Source organism: Mytilus californianus, unplaced genomic scaffold, assembly GCF_021869535.1.
Source record: "Mytilus californianus isolate M0D057914Y unplaced genomic scaffold, xbMytCali1.0.p SCAF_8, whole genome shotgun sequence".
NCBI classification, from domain to species: Eukaryota; Metazoa; Mollusca; class Bivalvia; order Mytilida; family Mytilidae; genus Mytilus; species Mytilus californianus.
In genome coordinates, this window is record NW_026262734.1 from 47,848,793 (window position 1) to 47,859,875 (window position 11,083).

The 11,083-nt window shown below is 31.5% G+C and overlaps 1 protein-coding gene across 1 annotated transcript; it reads right to left on the reverse strand.

The window, feature by feature from the left end:
* Positions 1–331: 331 nt before the first annotated feature.
* LOC127712057 (uncharacterized) lies at positions 332–10,431 on the reverse strand. The gene is made up of 3 exons (XM_052218248.1): positions 10,334–10,431; positions 3,434–3,599; positions 332–557 (listed from the first exon to the last, which is right to left on the reverse strand). The coding sequence occupies exons 1-3, from the start codon at positions 10,404–10,406 to the stop codon at positions 332–334; spliced, it is 465 nt and encodes a 154-aa protein (XP_052074208.1). The 5' UTR covers positions 10,407–10,431.
* Positions 10,432–11,083: the final 652 nt, after the last annotated feature.

Here is an 11,083-nt window from a genome sequence, read left to right on the forward strand (position 1 = left end):
TAATCAAGTACTCAATCAGACTTTTTTAGTTAAGTTGAGACCAAATTTGAGTACTGTTGAGTCAAATCTCACTCACGATGCTCGACCAGTTAAAACATGGTCTTTTCGGTCTCTCTGTAGTTTGCAGTGTAATAGGACACATTCTTTTTTTTGCATGCAAGTCATAGGACATTGAGTTTTTACAGCCCATAACAGAATGGGACTTCACTTTTTTTGTCTTAAACAAAATTTGCACCGGTCCCACCTGCCTGATAAATATTGCATGGTCCCTAAGTTCTATGTGCAAAAATATCAAATAGATTGCCCTTAAATGATCGTTTATAATTGATATTTACCCGTTTCTCGAATCTACTTCTAAGATTCCTACAGAACCATTTGTACTAAAATTAAGAATGGGTGTTATATCTAATCCGTCAAGGTTCGATCTCACTAAATCACTACAGTTTGACCAGTATAAATAATCGTTGATAGAATCAACTGCAATGCTAGATGAACAAGATCCTGCTTCTTGATGAAAAATAACTTCTGTGTCATTATCAATGGATGGATATTTCAGCCTGAATGCGATAGAATAAAAACGTATACGTAAGATAATGATTGCACTGTATTGTCAAAATTTGCACGTGTTGATCTCATTACACACTTGTTTATATATAACACATATATTCATGTTAACATATTTATAAATAAAAGAAGATGCGGTATGATTGCCAATGAGACAACTCTTCACAAGAGACCAAATGACACAGAAATTAACAACTGTAGGTCACCGTACGGCTTTCAACAATGTGCGAGCCAATACCGCATAGTCAGCTATTAAATGACTAATGTTCAAAAAACTAACGGCCTACTTTATGTACAAAATTATGAACGAAAAACAAATATGTAACATAGCAACAATCGACAACCCCTGAACTACACAGGTCAGGAATAATCATTAATTGATGGTTTATACCTCAATTCAGATAAAAGCAACCATTTGACATATAATGGGATACACCAATTGAGGCATAATTATGATAATGTAGTTTTTGTCCAAATATTTTTTAAAGATATATTGGAGCATTTTTTTTAATTTACCATAACAATCTTTGGTGACCAGTAAGTGATGACATGTTATTGATTCTGACACTTCGTGTTGCAATTTGTAAGGAGAAACTTAAAAACTAAGATGTCCCTCATTTTTCTTCTTTCTGAGTTTTCATTTATTGAATATAATTTTTGTTCTGTAGTCTCTTCCTGTCCATGTGACTAACAAATGTTAAAGATAGAACTGATCCAGACATAAGGAAAACAATTGTGTTTATCCATCAACTGGTGGATTATGCCTCAATTGAGATATAATCCACATTTTCCAAAACGCAGCACAGGAAGTCAGAAGCAACTACGTGTCACTAATGAGTACTCATCAAAGCTTAAGATGGTGTATGCAAAGAGATGCTCGAATATCTCTTTAAAAAATGTTATAATAAAAACTGCATAATACCTCACTATATGTCATATGGTGGATTATACCTCAATTGACATATAATCTATCAATTAATGGTTATTCCTGACCTGTTACAGGCGCCTTGGGACAGGCACATACATACAGAATGTGGCGGGTAAAACATGTTAGTGGGCGGCAATCCTTCCTTAATCCTAGGACAGTGGTGCAACTGAACAATACAAGAACTGTACAAAACAATACACACACAACGCATATGATCAACAGCAAAAACCAACAACCATTCAATTACAGGTTCCTGACTTGGGACAGGAATATATAAAATGTGGCGGGTTTTAACATGTTAGCGGCGCCCAACCCTCCTCTATCCTGGGACAGTAGTTTAACAGTACAACATAAGAACAAAAAAAATTAGTTGAAAAAGGCTTAACTCATCAGATGGATACACATAGACATACATGTAACAAAAACACAGAGTGGACGTGGCCGGTTTTTGTACACCCCAACAACCAAAAGACCCTTAGTACAGATCTTAGAGTACTCGCAGCTACTGACAACTAGTTCAAAGCCAATAACAACTAATACAACCAATGATGCATCTAAGACTAAATTATAAATCAGTTCACATCAAATATCCAATGGATTTAGTGTAAAGACGTCATAATCAGTCAGAGAAAAACATGACATTGTACAATGCCAAGATACAGGTATCGACAGATTGTAGAGCCATGAATATACATAATATTCAGTTTGCTTTTAATTTACTGATAACAAAATAAATATTTATACCAATAAAAACAATATTTAAAGATCTAATTACTGTGTTGGATCGTTTCTAAATAAGGAGGTCTGTATTTACTGCATGACTTAAGCATCACTGAAGTAGCTTACCTTTCACAAATTTATATTCAGGCAAAACTACAGGAGGAGTACAGTTTTTCAAAAAGGTAATGAAGGTTGGATTTTCTTGTTATTATAAAATCCCTATAAATCAACATAATCAATATAAAAAACCTTTGTGAACAAAACCAAAAAAAGAATAACAACATTTTCTCTACACTCAAAATAGGGTAGCATTTAAACCTTTAAGTTCGTAAACTAAGTAAAAATAAACTATAACAATCCTCTTATCTTGAATTTGAACTCGTAAATGTAAAATGTACCTTTTTATATAAGACTATTTATTGATTCACATGATACAGTTCATTTCTTTTTTCATTGGAAAAGAAACACAAATGGATATAAAAAAACAACTGAGAACAAGAGATTGTTGATTAGTTTATTGTTTAACGGTGAATGTATTTGTGTTCTATTTATGTGATTTGTTTTTTGTATGTTTGTCGTTCATTTTCAAATCATTAAACGTTAATTACGTGAGTAACGGACGTCCCTAATATGTAGCAATTGTACGTTATAAACAGACACATGAGCTCATATTCTTTTAAAATTGTAGATCTATCCCTTTATAGTTATATGTTGTTATCCGATAGAAGGATTTATCTTGAAGTTGTTACGTATTTAGGCATATAGAATTGATAAAATATTGATGTGACTGTACGATTAGTATAATAATGCTTTACGACATATAAATTCAAGCGTGATAGCCCTAATCAAAGCAGACAATTAAAGATATGATTCGATTACCGAAAGCTATATATTTGTAAAACCATGTATAAAGCCAGGTTGACCCAAGTAATAAATAATAAAATGCAGACTATGTTGCTAATTTGCAAATTTTATAAGGCTTGGCTAAACCTAAGACGGCATTATAAGAAGAAAGAAAAAAACTGAAAGAAATTTTGGGCTCGGACATTATGTTTTACATGTACTTGGATTATTTATTTGATCGCGTTTTTACTTTTCTTATTATATATGAAAGGAAAGTAAGCCATGAACAGTTGTACATGTATGAAAACTGTTGGTGTTATAATCCTAAACTTAGAAGTAAGGAGTATTTCATCATTCTGAGAATATTTGCTAACAAACCTGGTTATGTTACCAGACCAACTTGACCAATATATGTAGTTCTTTGTTTCGTGGAAGGCAACACTTTGTATGTCGTAATTGTCAGTTTTTACAATAATTTCTAAGGTTGTTCCATTAGCGTCCATTAACATTACTCTGTCCCATGCTGCTACTAGAAGTCTTATATCTAAAAAAAAAATTGAAATTGTGTATTTTATGTCTGTACAATGTATTACCTTTGATAATTATACTATGATAACAGAGCAAGGGAATTAATTTCGACCTAACATGTCTTTTTTTTAACAATCAGTCTGAATTTTAGACATCTTTTATTTAGAAGATGAAAATAATTCTGTAAACATTTGGTTGTTCAGAACCGCTCGATAAAAAAAGCCTAAAGGAAAGCAGCCTGTATGAGTTAGAACCTTAGCAGTATCGACGCTCTGACAATAGAGGACTTACAATCTATCAGTAGCATTATCGATCAAGTGCTGGAAAATATAGATAATAAAAAGAAGATTTTTGTATAATTGTAAGAATACTAAGGATGTTCTGCCCCAAGGAATAGATTAGCTATATCAAGCAAAAACCTTTCGGAATTTTGGGTCCTTACTGCTCTTTAAATTTGTTTGTTTTTTTTTACTTTCAAGTATTTTGTTATTCTTCATTTTTTTATTCTTCATTTTTATTATTATTGGATTTTTGGTTTCGTTTGATGAACTGTAGTTAATATCAGCGTGTCAAATTTACAATTTAAACCACATCTGTATCATAAAATGATAGTGCAAACGCGTGTACAGGAACAGTACTAAAAACATATGGCCGTTTTGTAATATAATGCAAATATTTATTTATCCATAACAAGCACCCTGAATAATCTCCTAAAGATGAACTTTTGTTTTCTTAAAGATAAAATTGTATTAGTATAAAAATTATTTGAAAAACAAATTCGAATTGTTAGAGTGTATTTCTAAATCTAAAAGAGACAGCAAACTATTTATAATATTAAAAACTGTATTTAATATATGTCTTACAGGGAAAATTCAACTGATATGCCCTGTTCTACGATCAGAGATAAACGTCATTTTGTTTACTTCATTAGAACAGGTTTTATTATGCATTTTCAATTGATTTCCAGTTAAACACGATATGTCTTCCCTTAAAATATTCTAACTATAACTCTACAATGGGGAAAACATAGTGACCCACAAATGACGAAAGGTGAATCGAATTATTGAACGATATGTATCAAGGGTTACCTGTCGGGTCGCATCTTTTTCATTTAATGAAGAGAATATTAAATGTTATTATGTTACGAAGCCTGGCATTTTTTTTCATTTATTGAAGAGAATATTACATGTGATTATGTTACGAAGCATGTCATCTTAAAACGTGACATTTTCTTATTCAATGCATTCCAAAGAGAAAACATTCATTTTCGTATATCCAATTCATACAAATCAAAATTTTAACTTACTTTAAAGTATTTATTAAGAAACACAAAAATATATATCACTCAAAAGAAACTACGTCGAAAACAATCGGGGCACATCCTAACCATTGAGCTGCCCAAAATGTGTGGATGAACTACAGTTAAGTTCAAACTTTATTTATTTTATTTATAACATGTAAACATGTAAAGTACCGATGAATATCAGTAAAAGTGAATTACAGGATGGCATCTCGAATACATATTCAATATCAAAATGACATTAAAGTACACGGTAAATTACTGATAGTGTAGTGGAGAGTTATTTCCTTTTATGAAATAAGTCTGTTTCATTTTTTCATTATACCATTTGTTATTCCAGTGGTCAAAATCAAACACAAAAGGATTGAGAATTTGCGAAAACAAATTAACCCTGCCATATAATTATGTTATTGTCCAAAAGTCAGAAACCTCATTGGTTATCCTTAAATATGTCTCATATGTTTTAAAAGAAATTAAAGATGTTGATAGTGTCTGTGGTCACAGTTATTTTTTTAAGGGGTGATTTATTTAGTATAGATTGTTAAGGCTGTATACCACAATCTAGATAAACAGGAAGTTCGACCTCAAAACATTTAAACATTTTAACGATATTTTATTTAATTCAAATGTTTAAAGTTCCTTACAATATTAAGTTGCTGAAAGGTATGTGCAAATCAATTTGAAATATCATTTATTTCATAAGTTGAAATTGATCTAAGTAACATATCCCGGTTGTTTAAGATAATCTTTCAAAAGATATTCATTATGTATATGCATACACCATAATTAATGATTTGTAGATTGTAACGTCCGCAATTACTGTCCAAAATATGTTTTTCACTACTTTTGCATTTAACCATAAACAAGATAGTTGATTGATTGATTGATTGTTGGTTGCTTAACGTCCAGTGGCAAATATTTCATGCATATTCAGGACGAGAACAAGTTCACAATAAATACAATAGGTAGGTTCTGTAATAGGTTAAGGGATTGAGGTCGGAGAAATTTAGACTGCCACGGGAAATGAGGGTATATTGGATAGGGACAGAAATTTAGCCTTGCAACAGGTCACCTACGGACCCCTCAAAGAGTTGTTGCAAGGGTTCTTAACGTGCAAAGAACGTGGCACTTTCTTTACACGAGGCATCGGATTTAACGTCCCCATTCTGACCGGACGTGGCTGCAAATTTGTACATCCCGCACAGCCAAACGGACGCCCCACTTTAGCACGGGTTTTACTGCCGGTCGGAGGAAGACCAATGGTGACCATACTTCTATTCCCCAGTCACCCTTGGGGGGCAAGATAGTTGAAGGCATAATCAAATACGATAATAAAGTGAATAAAAACACTTAATTTCAGAAACGTTGTGCCTTCTATGATTACGGCAATACAGGTATGCAAACTTAAGCAGAATGCTAACTTGCAGGTTTTGAAAAGTTTATAGTTAAGAAAATCAACATTTTTTCAAGTAAATTTGCTCATTAACAATATCTTCGTTAAATAACACGAATGAACACTAAATGAAAAACAGAAAACATGTATAATAGTATAGCTTCATGACACACAAATACTATTCACGAGCTAGCCAAATGTGTCTTTCGGAAGCATTGACGGTCAAACACGGACACAACCATTGCTAAAACCGATTCAATGACGAATGATAAAAACCAGCCACAAACACACGACTTATATATTAAAGAAAAAGTCGAAAGCTACTTAAATTATTGGCTGTTCTTCTGAGTCGTTTTGGTCGTCTCCGAATCTACATGAATTTTGTGTGAACAATGAATGATGATTTTTTGTAGTTTTCTTTTTTTTTGGGGGGGGGGGGGGGGTGGAAAGGGGGGGTCTGGATAGGTTTTTTTAATCCATGCACATTGAATTGGTATCACGCCTTTAAGAAACTAAAACATAGTTGGTAGACTCTTTCTTCTCTCAAAATCATATGTTTGACCACTTTTAATGTCTGTGGAAATATTGGATTTAGACTATATTATTTGTTTTGACGTATAAATGAAATAACGCTAACTTTCCGCCTAAACTAGATATATGGTCAATATGAACACAAAAAAAATATTAAACACATAATTTTGAAGTGCATTTTGCTGCATGCAAGAAGACCTAGAAGTTCGTCTTTATGCGTAGTATAAATCTGGTTATAAATATACGTCATTAGAATGAATGTGACAAGAATATATCAAAAGAAGTATTATGTTAGACTTTACATCGGTTATATTTTAAACATAAACAAAAATATCTAAAGATCATTTATCGATCGACACAACTACCAAACTTCAGTCATATGTTGCCAAATACGTTACAATGGCATGTGTATCAAGAAGACCAGGAAGTTCGTCAAAGTACGGAGTACAAAACTTGTTATAAAAATACGTCATTTAAATGAATATAACTGGAATATATAAATAGACGTTTTCTGTTTACTCTATGCATTGGTCTTATTTTAAACATAAAAAGATATTTAAAGATCAACCATTAACCGACACAACTGTTGACCTTTATTCATGTGCTGCCAAAATCATCCCGAATCTGAATAAAATCTGTTGACAAAATTATTAGATCTTAATTATATTTTAAACAAGATACAGTCAGTATAGTATACCAATTGATTGTGTTACAATGTTTAATTTTCAAAAGCTTTAACATCAAATAATACGTTTCAATAGTATATGTTACCCAAGACTTCCTTTTTTCTACTTTAAAAAATACTAAGGTCCCTTAATTCAATGACTTAAAATGGAACTGGCCGTCACTAGCTTTAAACAGTAATCTAGCATACTGATGCAACTCGTAGGTCGTTTGCCTGGGGGTATCATTGTTTTCTACCAATTTATATGACTGTTATTAAACTGCACAAAATTATTAAAGAATACATAAAAGGTTGGTTACAATTGTGTGTAATAGCCATCATATACAGTTAATAAAACCAAATAAATTATGAAAAATCAGAGAAGATGGCTTTCTATTTTAATCAAAAGATAACTGAATACCAGTTTGTTTGGAAATCACCAGATCCGGCACTGTATAAATGTTGTTTGATAATTGCACTGTTCATAAAGGTGATTTATGTTATCTCAGTAATAAAGTGATTAATATCGGTGTAAAAGAATGATATTTATATATAAAGCTAATTCAATACAACAATGCACTTTGAGGTAACGAACAATACACACTTTGATACAGTATAGTCTGTCTACCTATTTCTGTTGTACATACTTTCTTTTTTACAGTGAAAGAGTGTTTGTACTTTTTATAAAATAAATTTGTTTTCTATTTTTCTTGTTGTGTAATTTTTATATTCCAGCGGTCGAAATCAAATAAAAAATGGTTGACCTTTCGAAAAGTTAGTTTAAACCTGCCATATAATTATGTCCTTGTCCAAAAGTCAGAAACTGCCTTGGTTCCTCTTAAATGTCATAACAACGTATCAAATGTTTTAAAAAATCTAGAGTTTGTGTCAGACCTTGATAGTGTCTGCTGTCAAAGTTGTTTAATTACGGATTGATTCATGTAGTATAGACATTTTTTTCTATCTTTAAAACCGTGAAACTTCAATTATATAGTCAATTATATTCAACATGTTTATAACAGAAGGTTCGAACTAATAAGATGGACACACATAAAGAGCTTTTATTTAATTCAAATGTTTAAATACCCTTACAACTGTACGTTGCTCAACGGTATTTGGTAATCAATTTGGACTTTAAAAAAAGTTAATTCATGAGGTCCACATTGAAATTGGTCTATTGACGGGATATATTTCGTTTTTTAAAAATAACCTTTACAAAAAAATACATTATGAATATGAATGCACCATAATTGATAACTTGTAGGATTTAACGTCCGCAATTATTGTCCATTATATGTTTTTCACTACTTTTGCATTTAACCATAAACATAAATGATCCAAGATACTAGGTTTTTAACTTTGAACAACAGACGCGCGTTTTGTCTACACAATTTAAACTGATGGTATTCGAATCAAAACAGTTGAAAAGCCGAATCATATACGTTTCGGAAGCATGACCGGTCGAACAAAAGACGGAACTTTGATCTAAAATTTAATTTTATTATGATAAACATTTTTGTTGAAATTGTTTGAAAATATTATACATGTTACAGGTTAGATGGATTCGTCTTTGAAAACTTATTTATGGAAGCAAAGGTGGTGTATGAAACAAAAGGAAGGAAAAAAACATATTTTGCAGCGCCGTCAGGACGATAAGAATTATTTACTAGTGACTGTCAAATATTTATACATTGATAGAACGGAAATGTTATAGCTAAAACATCGGAAGCATATATGTGTCACGCGTTATTATTAATTTCACAATACACTTGTGTTATTTTACGCTCCCGGACAAAAGCTTTGAATGTTTGAAAAATTGTATTTCTTTTATTATTCCAATAACGTGAAATAACGTAAAATATTAAGAGTCCTAGCCATTTCCAATATTGGAGATAACTTGCATTTAATAAAGCTATTATTATTTCAAGATGCAAAGAATCAAAAAACTGTTCTAATCCTTCTCCAGTTCAAGCATTTTAAATAAACTAACAAAATAAAATGTTCACATTGAGCGAGCATATTACAATCTTAGTTTGAACCACTGTTTGTGTGATATGGGTGTACAGAAATATTTATTTTGAAATTCTGAAGAGACCAAACAAGCAAAACAAACTAGCCGTACAGGTAAAACGTTTTAGGAAAACAATTACGAGATTCTATTAAGTTTCCTAAATGCGATGACGAAAGTTGTTCATTATTAGTTCGTACATGTTTCATGAATCTGTATTTTCAAACAAACAAAAGATACTCGTACAAGCTTGTTAAAACATTGATTACATCAGGCAAAATTTGGAGATTTGTTTGCTTTAAATGTTTTATTATTGTTGACCCTTATCCGTATTTCCAAAGAGTAAAAGACTATCATGATAATGATGTTTTCACAAGCAGCTTTCCGTACACATTGATCATGATGTGACAACGCATTTATAATTTACTTCAAACATAAAGATTCAATAATGAAAATAAAAACAATTTCCACACACTTGTTAAAATTCATCAAATAGAATTGGCTTTGCTTTCGAAGCAAAGTTAAATTGAGAATGGAAATGGGGAATATGTCAAAGAGACAACAACCCGACCAAATAGCAGACAACAGTCGAAGGCCACCGATGGGTCTTCAACGCAGCGAGAAAACCCCGCACCCGTAGGTGGTCCTCAGATGGCCCCTAAACAAAATGTGTACTAGTTCAGGGAAAATGGACGTCACACTAAATCTCAGTCTTCATTAGTTCTGTCAATCTGTTAATAGTACTTCCCTTGGAATATATTGCCTCAATATATTGCTAAAGAATTTACTGTTGTGGATTAAAATTCGAAAAAAACGAACACCCCGTTTTGACGTATAACTGCAATTACTCTTACCTTCGGCTAAAACTATGTATGTATTCAATATAAATGTCAGGAAATAGAAGAAACATTTCATGTTGAAGTGCATTTTGTTGTATGCAAGAAGACCAGGAAGTTCGTGTTTATATGTAATACAAAACTGGTTATAGATGTACGTCATTTAAATAACTATTACAGGAATATATAAAAAGTATTATGTTCAAATGTTTACCCATACATCGGTTTAATTATAAACATAAAAAAACATTTAAAGATCAATCATTAACCAACACAACTGTTTACCTTTATTCGCGTGCTGCCAGAATCATCCTTAATCTGAATAAAATCTTTTGACAAATATATCTGATCTTGATATATATTTTAAAATAAGCTATAGTCAGTATTATTATAATAAATCAATTGGTTGTGTTCTAATATATAATTTAGAAAAGCTTTAACATCAATTATGGCATTTTAATAATATATGTTACCCAAGACTTCCTTCTTTCTTCTTAAAAACTAACTAAGTTCCTTTAATTATTAACTTATAATGGAGCTGGTTGTCACTTATTAAAAGGTGATTTTGTTATGATTAGCAATAAAAATGACGTTACTAAACTGCTCTTAATTATAAAATATTTAAAAAGGTTGGTTACATTTGTTTGTTAACAAGATAGCCGTCATATACACTTAATAAAACCAAAAAATAATTAATAATTAGAGAAAGTGGCTTTTTATTTCATATAATCAAATATTTTGATTAGTGCTCAGGAAATGGCACCTCTT

Excerpts from the sequence above, each read along its gene's own strand:
- LOC127712057 (XM_052218248.1), bottom strand. The coding sequence starts at position 10,406 with ATGCACTTCAACATGAAATGTTTCTTCTATTTCCTGACATTTATATTG. Across the intron at positions 3,600-10,333 it reads ATACATAGTTTTAGCCGAAG|ATATAAGACTTCTAGTAGCA; the intron begins GTAAGAGTAATT and ends TTTTTTTTTTAG. Across the intron at positions 558-3,433 it reads TGGTCTGGTAACATAACCAG|GCTGAAATATCCATCCATTG; the intron begins GTTTGTTAGCAA and ends TATCGCATTCAG.